The sequence below is a fragment of the Hoplias malabaricus genome, chromosome 5, assembly GCF_029633855.1.
Source record: "Hoplias malabaricus isolate fHopMal1 chromosome 5, fHopMal1.hap1, whole genome shotgun sequence".
NCBI lineage: Eukaryota > Metazoa > Chordata > Actinopteri > Characiformes > Erythrinidae > Hoplias > Hoplias malabaricus.
Genome location: NC_089804.1, coordinates 52,130,987 through 52,151,613, shown reverse-complemented (window position 1 = coordinate 52,151,613; position 20,627 = coordinate 52,130,987). Strand labels below are relative to the sequence as shown.

At 40.5% G+C, this 20,627-nt stretch overlaps 1 protein-coding gene across 3 annotated transcripts; it reads right to left on the bottom strand.

The window, feature by feature from the left end:
• Positions 1-465: 465 nt before the first annotated feature.
• sp5l (Sp5 transcription factor-like) lies at positions 466-19,089 on the bottom strand. 3 transcript variants are annotated; one of them, XM_066671102.1, is made up of 5 exons: positions 19,001-19,089; positions 18,750-18,855; positions 8,481-8,691; positions 7,916-7,989; positions 466-2,537 (listed from the first exon to the last, which is right to left on the bottom strand). In XM_066671102.1, exons 4-5 carry the CDS (start codon positions 7,934-7,936, stop codon positions 1,491-1,493), a joined length of 1,068 nt encoding a protein of 355 aa, XP_066527199.1. In that variant the 5' UTR covers positions 7,937-7,989; positions 8,481-8,691; positions 18,750-18,855; positions 19,001-19,089; the 3' UTR covers positions 466-1,490. The 3 variants fall into 3 exon arrangements, with proteins under 3 accessions (XP_066527199.1, XP_066527200.1, XP_066527197.1); XM_066671103.1 differs by lacking the exons at positions 8,481-8,691; positions 18,750-18,855; positions 19,001-19,089 and adding an exon at positions 6,333-6,436 and having other exon boundaries at positions 7,916-8,310; XM_066671100.1 differs by lacking the exons at positions 7,916-7,989; positions 8,481-8,691; positions 18,750-18,855; positions 19,001-19,089 and adding an exon at positions 3,760-4,194.
• Between the last annotated feature and the right edge of the window lie 1,538 nt (positions 19,090-20,627).

Genomic DNA, 20,627 nt, shown 5'->3' with positions numbered 1-20,627 from the left:
GCGGGGTCATCACAGCCGGAGGTCTATTCACTGGAACCCCCTGTGGACCCCCATCCTCACTCACTGTTGACTGTGTCATTACCACAGAGAGAGCGGAGGCCATTAAAAGGCCACATGACTGTGAACTTGACGGCAGAAGGTCAGGACACCGTCGCCATCAATGGTCTTTACTATTAACAGGAAGGTGTAAAATTTCTTCAAGCTTTTCCACCCACTTGTCCTTTTCAAGTATTTCTCTCACACCTAGCAACAATGGACATCCACAACACTGTCCCATTAACATCTCAATCGTCCCCCGTGTCCTGGCCCTCACACAATGCTGGATTTAACCCCAGCCATTTGCCCATATTTACACATTAATTAAGACGTGAGTAGCGTGGCAGAATGCGACAGAGTGAAAAACAAAGCCGGAGATAATGCATCCAATTACGTAGCTTTTATTTGTTTTTCCACATGCTGTTTTTTTTTTGTAGTCTTCATAGAATTGTGTGCCATATGAACATTATATACATTTTCCTGGGCTTTCTGAGGCCACCGTTAATGCTCAGAAACTGAGACTGAAAACAAAAAGGAATGTTTGAGTGCAAATCGACATTTTCAAATTGAACTTGTTTTGAGAGAGAATCATTTTAGACGCAATGCACAAAAAAAAGGATTTACAGTAGGTTTCACAAAAGAAGGGACAAAGGAACTATTCCTATTCCAACTATTTCATCTTAAGGCAACATTTTCTGTAAAAAAATAAACAACAGAACATTTTTACTAATGAAATAAATAGTTGATATTGTGCTTGTACAGTTCATGACGAATAACTCTTCGTAGATTTGTGCAAAGATGGCTGTAGGTGACATTAAGGGGTTTATGGGCCTGAAACCTTGTGAAAGAAAAGGAGCCGATTTGATTAGGTGCCATCTGTGGGTTTCCTCAGTCTTTATAGAGCCTCAGAGTTCAGCCCAAACCTGAAGTGATCCTCTGCTGCGTGGCTCTATAAACCACTCTGAACTCCACACAATTCATCAAAAATGAACTGGGAGCGTTTTAGCTCGGCTTTGTCTAGGGCTGTTTATTCTTTTATAGTGGAAAGTTTTACTGTGAAAGAGTGACATTTTTAAATGGTAAGATGGCATTTTTATTAAACCCAACATTATTCAGCGCAGTGCATTCTTTTCTCCCGCTCTTTCCCTCTGTCCCTCACACTTTTCCTCTCTTTTGATTTGTCCTTTCTTTGTCTCGTTCCTTTTTCCACTTTTTCTCTCAATCATTCTCTTATTCTTTTTTATTTCTGCCTTTCTCTTTTTTCTTTCTAACCCTCTTTCTAGATTGACATTTTGGGCTGTTACATCAAAGTTCAAGCCGTCAGGAATCTTGCAGCTTCAGTTTTAGAAAACAATCACATTTAAACTGCAAAATTGGTCCGTTTTAATGCACTAACGCGTTCAGTCCACGCTTTGACAAATGTAAAAAGTCTCTTGAAAAACTATGAACGTCCTTCATTCTTTCTTGATGTTGCTGAGCTGCGGGTCAATTTGACCCGTGGATCGGCCCTTCCTGCTCTGGTGGGTCTTGACGTGTTTGGAAAGGTGGTCACTGCGCATGAACCTCTTGCCACACTGCTGGCAGCCAAAGCGTTTCTCTCCGGTGTGTGTGCGCAGGTGCCGCTGCAGCTCGTCCGAGCGCGTAAAGCTCTTTCCACAGAAGAGCCAGTTGCAGACGAAGGGGCGCTCACCCGCGTGCCAGCGCAGGTGCGCCTTCAGATGCGAGGTCTTCTTGTAGACCTTGCCGCATTCCGGGATGTGGCAGATATGCAGTCTCTTTTTACCGAACTCTAGCCCACTGCCACTTCCTGAGGTCTGGCAATTGGGACACTTACAGCGGCGGCAGCGGCGGGTGGAGCTCAGCAGACTTTTGGACGTTCCCTGAAGCAAGGCGGCAATTTGTGGTTGGTGACCTAGGACCAGCTGCCGTCCCAGGGAAAAGTGGTGACCTGAGGGGGTGCCATTGCCTTGGGGGAGGCTCCACCACTGCTGGCTGTCATCCGCCGGACCTCCAGCCAGGTGAGCAGGCCTGGAGGAATTGCTCTGCAGGAAAGATGGAAAGTTCTGAGCCACTGCATTGTGCTGGGCGTAATACTGAGTGTTCCCCTGTGCCGGAGTGGACAGCATCTTGACTGGAGACAGCTCGAAGGAGTATGTGGAAGGGGGCTCAGCAGGAGGTGTGAGGGGCAGCTCATGGTGATGGTGATGATGGTGGTGGTGATGGTGGTGGGAGTGTGAGCCCAGGCCCGTCTGAACGTGGCTGGGAAACTGGACCTTGGGCACAGCGAAGGCCATCTGGTGGGCACTCAGGCTTGAGTTGGGCGCCATCTCGTTGCCCCATAGCTGAAACATGCTGGATGCAGAACCCACCGGTCCCTCATAAGGGAACTGAGGCCCCTCGGTGCCCACGCTGCCAGCCACCTGCCAAGCTTGGTTGCACGTGCCGGCCAGAAAGGAGAGCGGGTTTGGGCCGCTCTCTGGAGATGAACTGGGGGTGCGGTCCTGAGGGAAACACATGAACATGTCAGTGACCCACATTACAGCGGCACTGTTAATAGCAAATCTCATATAAAGCAAAAGGTTGTCCTGAATATAAAACTAATATTCATCACTGCTGAAACAAAATAGCGACTTTACAGAAAGAGGAAACTCATTTCTTTATTTTATCCAAGTGGACTTTACTGTGACCCTCATTCATCATGAAATCTTGGCAAACGTACAGGGCACTACATATCTTCATTTTGTAAATAAATTAAGTTACAAGGCTAGTTTTTTTTTACAGTAAAGACTGTAAAACCATACTTAATAATTTGTCACAGAAAAAAAACTCTGTATTTTCAAAATATTGTTGTTGTTTAATGGAAATAAAAGCAGTGTTAATTCCAAGTAATTCTGGACCGTGTTTATGGCTCCACTCATGGACTGAAACTGACAAAATGTATGGGACGACTGATATTTTCAAATTATATTAAACGAATAAAAAATTAATATACAAAGTTACACATGTTCAAAACTGTTTTAGATTTTGCATTATTAATGCCACAAAGCAATTCATATCACAAGTTTAAATTAATCCTGTATTACCTTTTTTTTATTATTCTCAGTTAAAGTGCTTTTAGAAGTTCACAATAAATTTTATTTAAATGTTTAATTTGGTTTTAATAAATGTATAAAAACAAAATCACTCTGAATAACTCTATAACTTAAACAAAACTTTATTGCAATATAAAATGTTATTTTAACTCTCATATATGAAAACTCTGAACTGACGTAATTCCACTGTTGTATAAAAAAAGTTACGTAATTTTGCATTTTATATACAACTCATTAAAGATATTAAAGTATGGGTGGATGATTACAAGAACATAACACAGCAAGCAAATCATTTGATCAAACTGCTGTTGTGTTAATTGTCTTATTAAATATAAACACATTTTTTGCTAAACATATATATTATATATATATTATTATTCATAATAATAACAACAAAAAATAAATGCCCTCTGCTAAATTTTAATGAAACATGTAAAATCTTAATTTATTTTCTTTTATTCTCACCAAGTAAATGAATATTGTGCAGAAAATGCTACAATTTGGTGTGTTCTCTGTGAAGGATTTGGGTTATTTTCACCGAGGAACTCCACAGCACGTGTTGCCCAAACTTGTGCCCTGAGTCCTGTCAGAGATATTATTTGACAGATATTGAAAAGTTAAAGGCGCAGACCTGTAGGAAGTTGTGCAGGAAGTTGTCCGCTCTGCTCAGTGTTAGTGCAGCCATGTGCTCGCGCCTTCTCCAAATCCGCACCTGCGAAAGAGCGCGCGCGGCGGGGACGCGCTACGAGGACGCGCACTCCGAGCTCCGAGTCGCGGGAGCGCGCATTAACACGGCAGTAATCCTGCGCGATTTAAACTTTCAGTTCTCCACTTTTTATCCTGTTCCTTTGAACTCCTCCACCACTTCTTCACTCATCCGCTTTTCTTGTTTACTTCTTTACTCCTCCACTCCTCTATTTCTTTTCTCCTTTGCCTCTTCACTTTTTTCTCCGGTAGTTCTCGTTCTCCTTATTCACTTCTCCAAGTTTTTTCCCTCCACATCTACTTCAGCGACTCCTCCAGTGTGTGTTGTGTTTTCCTCTTCCTCACAGCCCCTCTCTCTGTCCTCTCTCGGCAGTGTTATAGTTGTGGTGTGTTTGAGTCCATCCTCTCAGGCTCCACTGCATGTTCCCTTTATAGAGTAAAGCCCCTCACCGCGGGGGTCTCTTAGAAAGGGCTGATGCTCGGGGGGGGGGGGCTACCTGTACCCCAGCAGCCTAACCTTTATTTCATTCTAATGAAATCTTAACAAATGCTGACCTGTGAAGCCCCCCTAACAGCTGTGGGCAGCAGTATAGAGAAGAGATCTCATAAATGTAGAGCCATTTGTGTCCAACTGATATAGTCTTCTGATATTACAGCACCATATGTGTATGTAAACATAAAAGACATTTTCAACTCAAGAAAAAATCCCTCCACAAAAACCTATGGCACTTTTTTTAGATGTGATACTGGGCTAGGGCAGTCAAAACACTGTACATATTTATTTAAATCTACATACAATGTCCAATATTACCTTGCCACACCACACTAACTCTGCTTTATCTTGTTAAGTTACTCCAGGTCATAAAGGATTTACACTTGTGTCTGTAAATAATCACTCCACCTGTCACCTAAACACATTCTGTTTATGAATATTTAAAATTATCAACCCTATTTTTATATTTACATTTAAAATGAAGAGCTACAAATGGCTAAATGGCTTCCCGCGGGCTGAAGGCTAGTCACTGTAATGCTGCAGCTAGCATTGATTTTAAACATAACTTTAAAAACTCCCGCGGCGTTTCTCTGCTTTGTTCTGGGTAATGTACGACTCTCCTTGGATAAAGGCAGTCTTTTTGTCTCTTTAATACCACAAATGACATGTTTCCAGAGCTATTAAACTGTAATCTCTGATTAATCTGAAGAAGTTGTCTTCCTATTTGCCTACATCATTTCTATATACAGCTGCTGCACAATTTAAGGCGGAACGGGAAGACGTGTGATATGTCTGTAAATAATAAGATTTATTGTTTGGATGTATTGTTTTTTATATTTAGGGCCTCTAGGGTGACGTGTGTTTAGAATGTACAATTAATAAAAACAAATTGGCTATTAATAATTTTAAGATTAGCCTATAGCATAAACAGCAACAGTTATTCACACTACGTAAACTGGAGTTTGCCCTTTATTTAATTGTTAAAAGTTTAACTTGGCTTCTTATTGGCCAGCTTCTTCAGTTTCCAACTTAAATATAACTGTTTAAGTGGAAATTTCTGATAACTGCTTCAGTATGTGTGGTTTTGGATGCAGTGTTCCTTTTTCATACATTTATGCCGCCTTAAAGTCCTGTTGGAAATACCTGAATTACAAGTTGAGCATGAGATAGGCACCCATGAATGCCACCACAATGTTGTATACTGGATTTCCAATTTGGGGCCATGTAATGTCAAAACATCAGGACTTGGGTGTACTGACTGGATGTATATTGGTGCTCATTGCCGGTGACTGTCATGATGAATGCTCATTGAAAAACATTCTTCTCTGAACAAAAGCCACATGAATGCATATCATGTAGTAATTCAGACCTTCAACCTCGTAAGTAGGAACTTAAGATAAAGACTTGAGGCAACATTTGATTCTCCAGTTTACTAAGGTATCCAACATGTTGACTAATAAGGGGGCCTGTACCAAGATTGTTCTACAATATCCTGTCAAATCTATCGGCCATGCAGGACATATATAGGAACTAAATTGTTTAATTATTCAGTTCTGGAGACTACCATGAATCACTGGATGAAAGGGAGGATTACACTCTGGACGGAGCGACAGTCCATCACAGAGCAGCTGCTTAATCAATCTGTTGTAAATTCTTTGTTTTTGTGATGTCACTGTTGATTAATGCAGAAATTATAAGGAGTGTTTAATCCTGGACAGACTGTTAAATAAAGCAAAAAAAAAAAAAAAAGTTGGCCTGGGCTTCAGTAGAATAGAAAAGAACAAAAGTAAAAAAGAGTTTAATTTCTTCATCTCAGCTCATGATCTGAAGCCCCCTGTGGCTGCCAGTTGATTGTTATGCGCTGAGGTGAATCCTGCTCTTTTTCTACACATTAGCATGTTTAAACCACTTCTCCAGAGAAGCCCTTCAACTATCTGGACAGCAGACCCCCAGCCTTTACAGGGGCTTCTCTCTGCTTTAATACAGAATGTTTTGGCTGCCCTTACCTTGACCCTGGAGTATGAAAAGTCCTGCAGAGCTGCTTATTGACCTGCTACTTTACACTGGAGTATTTGAATGGCCTGAATTCTATCTGTCCTCTTGTTTTGTCCTCCTCATAAAAAAGGAGGGAAATGATGATTTGATTAATAATAGCAAAGTATAATTAGCCTAAAGGCACCAATATACATCCTAATTTAGGCATGAATCATAGAAACATCTAATACACACACCTCGTACAACATTACACATCACATCAGTGTTGGGTAGTATGTCAATATTCTATCATTATTGTAATATATTCTAAGCATGTTTGTGGAAAACACAAAAATATTTTATAATAAATACATTTAAATAATTAGTTTTGCACAATATTTGAAATGAAACAGAATAACAAAAAATATGGCATTACTGCTGCAGTTCTGTACTAGACTTCAGAAAATCAATAATATCAATAGTATCTATCACATACTTTTTTTTCCACCATGTCACACACCCCTCACTTCATAAATCCTCAACAGGAGAATTTGTAAACAATTAATTTAAGCTTTTTTGCCATATAACACATTTTTTGTTTGTTGTTTTATGTGGACATTTCTATTTATTTTGTAAATGATTAAATCTTAGCATAAAATTGGCAGTGAAAATCTTTAAATTTAACATTTATTCATAAATGCCCTGTGGAAATAGGAATATAATGATGATGTTCGATTGGACCCTGATCTTGAAAAGAATTCACACTTCTATCATTAGCACTGTGAGTACGCATTGAAGCCTTTTAAATTCATGAACCTTATACATTTTATTGCCTCTCACATACTGCTTCTTTTATACAAATATAGACATAACATAAAACAAAACAGGTAAAGGAACTGATTTCACAAAACTCATTTGAATGTAAATGTCTTTTCAGCTCCTCGGATTCAAGTGAGCAGGTGTAAACAGAAGGGATACACTAGGTGTTGCTATTCACTCATACCAATATTCTTAACAGTAACTAATCCGTAGGCTCCAAACAACTATAAGTCAGCTCTGTTAACATCGTGTGTTTTGCTAATAGTGCACTCTGAAGTCTGTTTTTAGCTACAATATTACATGCTTATTAGCTCATTTATCAGTGCATTAATAACAATGGCTACATCTGGAAAAGTGTCGAAAAGCCAGCTAATCTACAATAACAATAAATAAAGACAAAGGTCAGATCACAGAGAGAATTGTGGACAATTGATTAATTAATGGTTTAGAATAGAATGACACACACAGATAATTTAAAAAGATTTAAAGGAAAAAAATTAAGGAAGAAGTTAGCACAAAGACAGCACAAAAGTGATGCCAGTACTATACTCAAAATTTATATATATATATATTTGTGTGTGTGTGTGTGTTATTGTTTGTTAAAAAGCATTTTCATAAACAAACCTAGAATTATCCTTTGTAATAAATGTTTAAATATTATAACATAAATAAAACTTTAAAAAAAAACACAAATTTCACTGTATTTTGTAGAGCCATTTGACTCCAAACCTCCATTATTTGTTCTCATCCCCGTAACGACTGATTGATGTGGATGTGGTGTGAGCCCCTCACTCACTCGGCTGATGCTCTGATTCATGTTTGTTACAGCACTGCTACATTATTCATGAGTCTTTGTTTCTTCTGGTTAACCTAAAGAACATGGAAGAACAAATCATTAACATCCGTTCACCAAGAATGAATCCGGTGTAAAAATTACAGCTCTGTGAGGAAAAAAAGCCGTGTTGGAAATACAGAAACAGAAACACAACATCATTATCTTCAGCGGGGCATTCTCGTAAAAGTGTTTTGGGGGCAATTAAGGTGTGTGATACTAATAAAACAAAATAACAGTCAAATAGCAGGGAAAAGGGGGTAAAGGACACAAGTTAAATACATCAAATATTTGGTGGCTTTTTTACAGAGGGAGGCCACCTCTGTCTCTTTCTGTGGGCTTCATTACCGAGCAGAAGTTGTTAATTACCCTGATTCTTATTTCCTGTCCCTTAACCAGCCCCCCTCTCCTACCCCCCACCCCCACCCTACCCCCACTCTCACTGCCTCCCAGATGAGTGTCTTTGAAGTGCAAAGTATGCTCGCCTTACTTTGAACTGTGAAAACAATGCTCCTGTGGTTGTGCTTACCTTCCCCATGTTACCTCATTTAAATAGACCTGGATCCGACTTCCAGCATTTTCAAGGGAAAACTCATTTCCAGAGCACTCATCCCAGCCTTCATTAACAGCTGCAGAGATGGCAGGCACTCTGTTAGTGTCTCAGACACTCAGCGCCTCACCACTCGCCACTGTAACACTCACCGATGACTGCCTTCTGCAGCTCATGCTTTCATTAGAACCTGCAATATAGTTTTAGAAATAGTTACTCTGAATATTCTTGTTTTAATCGGAGTATTTCAGGTTTATTCGGAATATTCCCAGATTTCCTACTTATAAAAATAAAATAAATAAATAAAACGTTGAATATATTATGTACCAATCGTAACATAATCATACCCCATATATATAATCAAAAGATTAGTAAAAAGCTGTGTTCTATAGATAAAAAATTTAAAAAATGTAAATAATTTTGTACAATTTTCAACTATTTGATGGTATATTTAAATGTGTATTTAGTTTCTAAAGAAAATAAACATAGAAAAATACATAAGAACACAACAATAAATAAAATTAAAAGTTAAATTAATAGACATGACAATCCAAAACAAATACAGAAAAGGACTAGACTGAAGTATTATCTTATTGCGTCTACACTTTTTACTTAGCAGTAATACAATCCCTTCACTTCTGTTTTTAGACAAAACAACAGCAGAAGGACAATCAACACTCCACACATTTTCTACATAATATTCATTCCTCAGTTTTATAAGTGCTTACCACCTTATTTTTTTAAAATATTTCTTAAACATGCAAATTGAGCTGCACATGCTTCGTTCCTTATAAGGACTATTACACAAATTAACCCCTTTCATGGATATACATTGATTTTAATGCCCTCATTACAGAATTAAAATTGTGTGGAGTATAGAGAAGTATCAAACTATTAAGACCAAATTAAGATTTAAGAAATGAACATTCCTATGACCATTAACTCTTTACACTCACAGGCTCACTGCATCCTAACTGCGCCTACAATGAAAACACACTTAAGTAATAGAAGTGTGGTAAGCAATTTCTGGGAACCAGCAAAGAGAGAGCTTTGTGGTGGAAATCATCACAGAGAAGCTGTTTTCAAGTAAAGCATGTTATTAAGATGAATAACAACAGGCCCACTTTTGCATTTATTTGTAAATGACTGCTCTTATTGTGTGGCCTATATGCAGGATGCGGGAGTGGGAAGTTCCCTTTGGTGTTATCTCAGATTAAATTAAAGGGAGGGGTCTTCTCAAGTCAAGGGGAAACAAAACATCTGAGGCAATATCATTTACATAACTTACATAACTTTACAATTAAATGACCATCAAATGCATGCCATATCTTGTCATTTTTTTGGGAACATCTGGATTTTCCCTTTAGCTTCAATTACCGCAGAAACAACCGTTTCCGAAACCAGAGACACTGAAATGTTCATCTTAAGGTGGTCTTTGATTGTAAACTCAAAGGGTGGTCCTGCTTCTTTTTCCATATGTCTGAACTGGGGATTCTAAAAGAGATGAAAAGGGAAAGACAGAAAACAAGAGAAAATGCAAAACGATTGAGTTCTGCACTCTTTCCATCAAAGATGACAAAAAGCACAGCGTCCTCATAAAAGGGCCTGAACAATGCAGGGATAAGCAGGCATGTTGTCAAGCTGTGTTTAGCATGTCTGGGGGCAGTTTTAGAGCCTCAGATCACTAAATTGTCCCAGCTGTCTTGACCATCTGCACTCCAAACAGCCAGCCACAAGCTTTTGTACTGGTGGCCATTTCCAAATGCCAGTTTTACAGCCTGGTGTTGGCTAAATGACCCTCTGACGGTCAACGTGACAAATGTGGGATAATGGATGAGACCTAGATAAAAGCGCAAAAGCCTGCTGCTCCCTGAATCTCTCCAGGTTTAAGCCTTAATCAATGCAGACTGAGACAAATCCTGCCCATAACCAGCCCGGTCAACTCCGTAGGAGAGAGAAGCAGGACAAAAGAGCTCTAAACAGCAAAGTGGAGTTCCTTTAGTCTGGATCATTTGTTCTAAAATATTTTAACACCTATCCCCTATTGGCACCATATGTTAAAACTGTTGCCATAACTCGCTATTTACAGGTCACTTATTTTTTGGGAGTTCTGTGTAAATCATCATCTGACACAATGAGTTAAGCTGGAAAATGTCAGTGGTTTTGGACAAATGATACTTTTGCTCAAGTTATTGTCCATTTTTAAGACCAAACACAATGGAAATGCCTTTGGGAACTAAAATAAAAATGTTTGTGTTCAAATTTACGATTGACATGTTATTTTCTGAGAAAACCAAATCCGGATAAAAGAACTGTGCACATTTTTTAAATTTATACCTTATATATAGAGCTGGGCAATAATACAGTATCAATATATATCACAATATAAAATGTGATATGATTTTTATAAATGATTTCAATATACATTGTTTACAGCATCAGTCACTGACTGACGGCCTTTACAGGGCACTGCCATCGGTTCATTCACTCAATTTTAAAGTTAGTTTAAAAATATTCATATTGACAAAGCCAAGAGGTGTTTGTTGGATGGTGATTTCATTTTACTCTCAGTTCTGGACATATTTTCTGTGGCTTTTTAATCATATCGATATCGGAATTACATCGTATTGACAGAAATTAAGAAATATATTGTTATAAAAGTTTTGGCCAGCTATCTATATTTTTTCTCCATTTTCACAGTCAGATCTTATGCTTAGTCTTGGACTACGTTTTTCTTCAATGGAGAATCTCAGTTTAAAAAAGCTGTAGAGTTTGGCACCAGGCTTAATCAGTGTCTGAGAAACTGGCCACAAGAATCAGATCAGAAAGAGATCCTTCTCCAGGACAGAGTTTGTCTCTGTTTGTTGCTTGACAGCTAACACTCCAGCACACTGATATGATGCTATACAAAGGGAAATATATTCCTCTTAAACAATGTTATATAACATCATCAGTTACACAAATTGTAGCCTGCTTCTCTCAGAGAAATGTGGACTAAGCTTGCTGGTTGGTGTGAGGTATGTTTAAGCAGTTTCAAGCCTAACGACATGTAACATGTAGAAATATTCGTCATTTAAAACGTTAATGACGCCATAATTCAGAGGATCCATTGACATGCAGAGAAAAAGTCACAAGATGATTTGGAATATTTTTTCACAGGACACAAGAGTGGCAAATTTTTCCAAAGGGGAAGAAAAACGTATTTTTTTCCATAAAGAAAACTTTCCTTATCTAAATCAATCAGTGTCTGTTTATAGAAGACTATACTTCTGAGCAAGAAACTTAACTATTAAAAGAATACCTTATTTTTCATTGTGTTTTTCAGCTGTATATTATTGTGTTCAGTGAATTGTGTACAGTGTTCTCCCTGTGTCTGTGTGGGTTTCCTCTGGGTGACTGTCTGTGAGGAGTGTGGTGTGTTCTCCCCGTGTCCACGTGGGTTTCCTCTGGGTGACTGTCTGTGAGGTGTGTGGTGTGTTCTCCCCGTGTCCACGTGGGTTTCCTCTGGGTGACTGTCTGTGAGAAGTGTGGTGTGTTCTCCCCGTGTCCACGTGGGTTTCCTCTGTGTGACTGTCTGTGAGGAGTGTGGTGTGTTCTCCCCGTGTCCGCGTGGGTTTCCTCCAGGTGACTGTCTGTGAGGAGTGTGGTGTGTTCTCCCCGTGTCTGCATGGGTTTCCTCCGGGTGACTGTCTGTGAGGAGTGTGGTGTGTTCTCCCCGTGTCCGCGTGGGTTTCCTCCTTGTGACTGTCTGTGAGGAGTGTGGTGTGTTCTCCCCGTGTCCACGTGGGTTTCCTCTGGGTGACTGTCTGTGAGGAGTGTGGTGTTTTCTCCCCGTGTCCACGTGGGTTTCCTCTGTGTGACTGTCTGTGAGGAGTGTGGTGTTTTCTCCCCGTGTCCACGTGGGTTTCCTCTGTGTGACTGTCTGTGAGGAGTGTGGTGTGTTCTCCCCGTGTCCGCGTGGGTTTCCTCCAGGTGACTGTCTGTGAGGAGTGTGGTGTGTTCTCCCCGTGTCCACGTGGGTTTCCTCTGGGTGACTGTCTGTGAGAAGTGTGGTGTTTTCTCCCCGTGTCCACGTGGGTTTCCTCTGTGTGACTGTCTGTGAGGAGTGTGGTGTGTTCTCCCCGTGTCCGCGTGGGTTTCCTCCAGGTGACTGTCTGTGAGGAGTGTGATGTGTTCTCCCCGTGTTTGCATGGGTTTCCTCCGGGTGACTGTCTGTGAGGAGTGTGGTGTGTTCTCCCCGTGTCCGCGTGGGTTTCCTCCTTGTGACTGTCTGTGAGGAGTGTGGTGTGTTCTCTCTGTGTCCGTGTGGGTTTCCTCCGGGTGACTGTCTGTGAAGAGTGTGGTGTGTTCTCTCTGTGTCCGCGTGGGTTTCCTCTGGGTGACTGTCTGTGAGGAGTGTGGTGTGTTCTCCCTGTGTCCGCGTGGGTTTCCTCCGGGTGACTGTCTGTGAGGAGTTGGTGTGTTCTCCCTGTGTTTGCATGGGTTTCCTCGGGGTGCTCCGGTTTCCTCCCACTGTCCAAAAACACACGTTGGTAGGTGGATTGACAACTCAAAAGTGTCCGTAGGTGTGAGTGTGTGTGTTGCCCTGTGAATGACTGGCGCCCCCTCCAGGGTGTGTTCCCGCCTTGTGCCCAATGACACAAGGTAGGCTCTGGACCCACTGTGACCCTGAACTAGATAAGGGTTACAGATAACTAACGAATGAATGAATGAATGAACGAATGAATGAATTGTGTAGAATGTTGTGAATGAGAAGTAAAAAAGAAGTAAAAATAATAGTATGCATGTGCAACACTAGAGTTGGGTGCTGTAGACGAGTCAAGGCTGTCCTATGATCCAAAATTTCAGTGCTAGTCCACTTGCAGATGTGTAACTCTGGAATCCTCTGCTCAGGAACAGACTCAGAAAAGCACATATTTCTAGTTGTCAGAGAAAACTTTTATCACTAGCAGGGGCACTTGAAGTTTGTTTGCATTTTGTTTTTCAGTACTCTTAACAACTTCAGAAGTCAGATCACAGGAGCCCATGATCAAAGCGCCTTTCGGTTAGTTCAGGAAACACAGGAGCTATACGCCACGCTTTGATACTCCACATCAATATTTCAATTCAACAATCGCTTGACATGCACCCGCACTCCCTCAGACGGAAGACGAAAGAAGAGAGAGAGAGAGAGAGAGGCATGGAGGGGGGCTATTGAAACTCTGTATTAAAGGACTAGAGAGTTGAGTTTTTTACTGCTCAACTTCCTTCACAGCAAACTGCTACGAGTGTCATTTAAATACACACTAGCTTCTCAGGCTCTCTGCCCTAATAAATAAGCTCAGTAGAGTGGTAAAGAAAACTAAATAGTACAATTCTTCTGAATGTTTCAGTCCTTTGCTTTCTAGCATCTGAGGGAATTTAGCTCAGTCTTAAGCTTTGAAGAGCACCTCTGCACTTTGAAGAAGACACTCTTTTTGAAGCGCAAGTATTAAGACTTGAAGGTTTGGCTACACTGGAAACAAGAAAAGAATTTGACTTTCACCGTGAAAGTTAGTAGTAAATGAGTTCAGGACTGTTTGATCCATGTTGTACAACTGAGCCTTTACAACTAAACCAATATCAGCAGTTCTTTTATGCTAATTAGATCACACTGTTGTACCAGGGTTGTGGCATTACTTTCAAAACTTAATTTTGGGCCAAAGATGTCAAAAGTGAGATCAAAACTGAGGGAAAAAACCTCACTTTGAAAATGCTAATTTCTGCTGGCGCTCCAATGGGATTCAAGTAGTATACACATATATGCTAATATACATTATGCTAATGCTAATTCACATCAAGATATTTGGTCATTCTGGATTAAATATATCCATTACTTACTTTAGATACAGTAGTTGTACAGTGACACTTTGAGTAAAGATTTCTGGTCTTTTGTTCTGTTGTTGCTTTTATTTTTTATTTTTTAAATATCAAACTGAAATACCTTGTAGGGCTCTTAAACAAAGTGAAAGTTTACTTGGTTGAAACTACCTAGATACCACAGAAAAAAACCTGATTGGACATTTTTGCTTTGGGCAGTTCCTGTATGTGACATGATGATTATATAAAATAAAAACTTAACATTAGAGACATGCATGTTTTTATATTAATAATTAATGTACAGTATGTGTAGTGTATGATGATAGTTGTGGCCCGTGGACCCTATTATTATTATCTATAACGGTTGATTTACTGAGAATTTCGCTCCTCATTTATTTGCCTTTTGTATCATTCATAATTAATGGTTGTTAATTTACTCCGGGAAAAAAAATGGTTTATTTATGGACCATGTTTGTTAAACCCCTTAAAAAGACTAATTCCCCACAATAGCTGTCAGGCTAAAGCAACATAATATGAATAATAAAGAAGCCATGGTGAAGACAAAGGGGAAAGAACAATGCGATTATCAATCAACAAAGCAGCTCCTAACACACCAGCACAAGCTCATGAACAAACGCAAATAATTAGTCCAACCAGCTGACAGTGTCATTTCACAAGCATCAAGTTAATATGGGTATTGTAGAGCACACAGACCCTTGGCAGTTTTCTCAGAAACAGACTGATGCTTAGACTCAGGGGCCTGTGTCATGTTGAGACGCTAGTGTTTCAGTTACATTTGAAGTGGTGGATCTGATCCTCACATTGGATTTAATCCCATATACTTCAGCCTCTGCTGGGTTGAGCACTGTTCCTATTTAGAGAATCCAGTATTTTTTAAGGTGCACACCTTGTCGACATGTTCAGATAGGCAGGCACAGTTTGTGAAATGAAATTAGATTCCTTAAGGCCACCATGTTCTATTTCAAATCCCGCAACAGTTGGGTTTGAGAGCAGTGGAAATCGTCTTGCTCTGGATTAACGGACCACCCCCAGTACTTTCTGGCACTTTTTCATTGCATGGTATCTACTCAGCATGGGTTGGCTCTGCTTTCTTGCTTGTCCACTAGGCAAATCTGTATTCTGGTACGTGGAATTTGTACTTTTTTAAGTCCTTGTTCGCGTGAGGTCCCAAATGAGACTTAAATCACCATGAAATGCAGACCTCCAGCAGAAACTAGCCATCTGTAAAATCTCAAGTTTACAGCAGATATCACATTTGTTTTTATCCAACTCTCACAACAGCAGCTGGTAAAATTATGCCAAGGTTCTGTGAAAAGGCTTAAATGCTCCTTGGATTTGTGGCAGACAAGAAACTCCAGGGCGGGGTGGACCTGCGACAAGTTATGAAAAAACTAGGGCGTGGAGCCGTGTTCAGTCGGAAAAAAAACCCAAAACAACAACACGGGAATACACACTGAGTAAACATCGCTTAACTTCACCGCCGCCATTGTTGTTAGTGCACTGTTATTGTGTCCCCAGATTGATGTCACTGTTATTATTATTATTATTATTATTATTATTATTATTATTCATTCATTCATTATCTGTAACTGCTTATCCAGTTTATGGTCGCAGTTGATCCAAAGCCTACCTGGAATCATTGGGCGCAAATCAGGAATACATCCTGGAGGGGGCGCCAGTCCTTCACAGGGCACATTATTATTATTATTATTATTATTATTATTATTATTAAACTGTAGCATATTGACACTTAAATCGTGATACTTAAATTTCTATAAGTTCTTTGATCAGAGGAGGATGGATCTCTTTTATGAGGCTTTGATTCAAATACTAATTATGTAAAGCTGCTTTGTGACAACGTCAGTTGTAAAAAGCATTATATAAATAAATTTTGATTTATTGATTGATTGTTGTGGTTTTTAAAGCCTGTGATCTTTCTTAGTGATGCAGTTTTGTGACATCACAAGCTACATTTTGCAGGCAGACCATGCTAATGGAAACGTGAGGGACCAGGGATAGAAAGCGTGTTGAGCCGTGCTGAGCAGTGCAGAGCCAAATCGAATAGGTACTATGCAGTGGGAAAGCACCATTTGGGATTAATTGGAGTGGCTTCTGTGGTCCAGAACCAGTTGTCCAAAATCAGTACCTGATCTCACTGATCGCATCAAAAACTCCTAACACTAGATGTTTTAAAATCTAGTGTTGAGCATTCTCAGAGGTGGTAGTCAAATGGGAAACACATCTATTAATATCTTTCATTTATGTAATTCAGCAGACCACTAACTGTCTGAAAGTAAACACATAATGAAAGTGCTACCGTTCCTTTATAAAAGATGCAGAGTTTCTGAAAGAATACAAATTGGGGGCTGGGGGTGGTGTTTATTCTGCTGTGAGAACAGTAGCTCTGCTGAATAGTCAGTGTTACCTTCAACAAAGTTGAACTAGCGACCATAGCATCTGAACATTAGAACACACAAATCCACTGAAGATAAGCAGGTTTGGGCCTGACCAGTACTTTGGGATGAGATTTGGGATGAACAGATGAGTCTGAAGGCTTTCCTTGTTGGCCCCTGCTACTGTCTCAGGCTTCCAAGACATAAGGAGAAAACAACTGGCCTTACTCTGGCAGGGTGTATTGGATGTCCTCTCATAACTCATAACTAGCACTATGCCAGCCAACAATGTGCTAGCTAAGATTAGACAATGGGCAGTTAGTGTTAGAGTAGACAAACATATTGAACTGTCCACCATTTTGTTTCAATTTGAAGATCCAGTGGTGCTTAGGATTTCTTGAAGGAACAGTAAAAGTAATGATGGTAACAGGCGTAAAAATCCAAAAGAATATATATAAAAAATTCTTGCAAAAGATATAAAAGTCAAAGAAAGGTGTAAATAAACTGGCTTTTATTTTTTTTACAAACACCTGCAGCTATGGCTAGAGACCAGGAGAGGCCTGCTCTGCTCTGCTGCTGTTCTACATTAATGATGAGCTGGTGAGGATTTGTAGCTGTGTTTGCAGAGCGTCGTCAACAGCTGTTGGTCTCCTCACTCAGCACGGCCTGTGTACTGAACCTATGGAGGATGTCACCCTGCAGACAGCTGTGTGTGTGTGTGTACTGCTGTGTGGATTGTAAGCAAAGGGGCTTTGAGGGTGCCACCATGTGACAGGGAGGTGCTTTCATCTAATCCTCCCGGTGTAATCCGCACCCCCATACTTTTAATTGATGACTACTCATCAAATACCTGCCTTTGGAAAATAAGAAACTTAAATATGTTTTTTCCTCCTTCCCCTCACTCTGCTCAGTGTGCAAAAAGAATTCTTAATGCCGCAGATGGAGGGGGACGCGCATTATGATGGAGGGGAGCGGCAGATTGAGTTTACTTTTTTTGATCTTTGCCTTTAATTGCGAGAGGAGGCAATAAAGAGGCCAAGCCTACACTCCGTGTTCAGTGGCAGATCATTATTAATGCGGCCGTCCACAATACGGTACGCTGGTCCAGACCTTGTTAAGACTGGTTTCTTTATGGTTCAAAAAATATTGATAACACTGACGTCATCTTCTGTACTCATGACCTACAGGTGGATACTTTGATGATGATGATGATGGTTACACTTATACAGTGCTTTTCTAGACACTCAAAGCGCTGTATGTTCTTTCGAACATTAGGAAGTCACTTCAACCATCACCAACGTGCAGCTTCCACCTCAATAACCACCCTGCTCTTTCCGAGACAGTCAAGACCTCAATTTTATGTCTCATTTAATGGATGGTGCAATTTGTTTAGCACGGTGTCCCCATCACTGCACTCAAGCATTGGGATCAACACAGACCACGAAAACAGCACCCCCTGCTGGCTCCACCAACACCACTTCCAGTTGCCATTCAAGCTTTCACTGGAGGTCGTCCTTCCAAGTACTGGCCAGGCCCAGACCTGCTTAGCTTCAGTGGATTTGTGTGTTCTAATGTTCAGGTGCTATGGCCGCTAGTTCAACTTAGTTAAAGGTAACACTGACTATTCAGCAGAGCTACAGTTCTCACAGCAGAATAAACACCAGCCCCCAATTTGTGTTCTTTCAGAAACTCTGCATCTTTTAAAGTGGAAGGGTAGCACTTTCTGTATGTGTTTATGTGTTTCAGACAGTTAGAGGTCTACTGAATTACAGCCAGATCCATGTTAAATAATGTAACTTTACGCAGCTTTTATGGTAGAAACCGTATGGTTAATTTATAAGATTCTGGGTAGGCTCCCAATCCACCATGACCCTGAACTGGATAAGTGATTACAGGCAATGAATGAATGAATGAACAAATTTATTTTCCAAATTTACAAAATTTGGAGTTCCTCCAGTACAGTAGCGTAACTGTAAAATATGTCAATATTACTCACCTATGGAGCAGGACTAGAGCAACATCCTGCTCTCTTTTCAAGCTTTTCAGTTTTTGGAGGTCTCTCCACTGTCCATATGGCTCCAGGTGCTGTTTCTCGGCCATGCCTGAGGGGATGACAAAAGGAGAGAGCTCCTGAGCCAGTTTGGACTGAGACACTTAAAGCTACGGTGTTCACATTCATAAATATAAGGGTCCTGTATCTGTTTTTAATATGAACAAATCAGCCTCTGAAACGGCACATATACACACGTTGATTATGTTTATTAGGGTGACCAGACGTCCCCTTTTACCCGGATATGTCCTCTTTTTAGACTTAAAAAATGTCCGGGCGGAATTTCACAAACGTCTGGGATTTTGTTTTTCTAGAGCTTACATAGAACTTCGAGAAGTTTCGTTCAAAACTAGTCCCGCCCTCCCCTACTCCGATTGGTTCGCTTGAGTGAGAAGGGGGCGTGGTGAAGTAGCCTAAAACCTTCTGATTGGACGGTCTGACTGTAGAGCTACCGTTATTGGTAGATAACCTTCTCTGTAAACATTTAATTGGTCAGTCTGCACGTCAGTAGTCCTTGTTTACGTCAGGCACAGCTCGTGTACCCACCCTCATCTCGAGCAGCTATGCCGAAACGAAAATGTAAGTTCTCGGATGAAGTAAAAAAGAAATACCCGTGTTTTGTGTAGCAAATAAAGGTGTAAAGACCTTAAAGCACACATAGGTTCGTTCAGCTAAGCATACAACGGCAGCGAGGGGCGAGAGCTCATGCGCCACCCCCCCCCCAAAACGTGTCTTCTTTTCAACGTCTCAGATCTGGTCACCCTATGTTTATTCACGTCACCTTCTTAACCAATGTATTTGTGAGATTACTTGTTGAATTAAAACAGGAAAAGTTACTGAGTAGCTCGTGTACATTCAATTTTGCTCTAGAGGAAACAGCTCTATAATAAAAATGAAAAAAAGCACACTGACGTGCTTTACAGCTGCACCAAGAGATCGACTGGATCCCAAATATCTCCCTGGACTTTTTTCCAGTGTGCAAACAGACCAGAGAACTACCGCATGGTGTGGAAATATACTCTGAATTGTATAAAATGTGTATTGGGTTTAAATCATACACTGTGTTTATGTGAGAATGTAAAGACAAGGTTAAACAGAGAAAGACCAACTCAATGAATGTGGAGAAATAAGAGCATATTACATAAGGTGAAAACAAGAATGGAAAAGAAAGGTAACTGAGAGAAATGGTTAAATCCAGAGATTCTGCTCCCAACTCCTGGGCTCTCGTGCTGAACTGAGCTGTGACTCATTCTCATTTAAAGGAAAGATGCTGAAACTGGTCATTGTGAACAGGGCTGTTTAGACAGGGGGAGAATCCCGCTATGTAGTCGGATCCTTGTGGTATTTTGACCATTAACAACACGAGGATGGGGTAGGTCTCCTTTAATATTCTGGGTTTGGAAATATAATTGCTGGTGACATGTTAGTGCCACGTGGAGTCCAGGGGTTCATTCATTCATAATTCATCCATCCATCCATTCAAGAGAACACAGTTGGTCTAGTTGTTTCTAGGTTGTTAGAATGGCACTCCCTCTTCCCACCACTCAGTGCTAGATATCACAGGTGGCTGTTAGCTAATATAACAGAATTGGGATGTTAGTGTTCTCCTCCTAGATTGTTGAGGGGTCAACATAGGTGGTGTGATTTATTGCTAGTGATTGGAAAAAGAAGCAGTGGTGCGTTACACCTCAGAAGAAGGCTATGTTAGCCTTAATCCTCTCAGCTTGGTAGTGTTGTATGATTTGTGGAAACCAAGTTAACTGTTGGGCAGCACGGTGGTGCAGCAGGTAGTGTCACAGTCACACAGCTCCAGGGACCTGTGAG

Excerpts from the sequence above, each read along its gene's own strand:
- sp5l (XM_066671100.1), bottom strand. The coding sequence starts at position 3,813 with ATGGCTGCACTAACACTGAGCAGAGCGGACAACTTCCTGCACAACTTC. Across the intron at positions 2,538-3,759 it reads TCCTGCACAACTTCCTACAG|GACCGCACCCCCAGTTCATC; the intron begins GTCTGCGCCTTT and ends TGTTTCCCTCAG.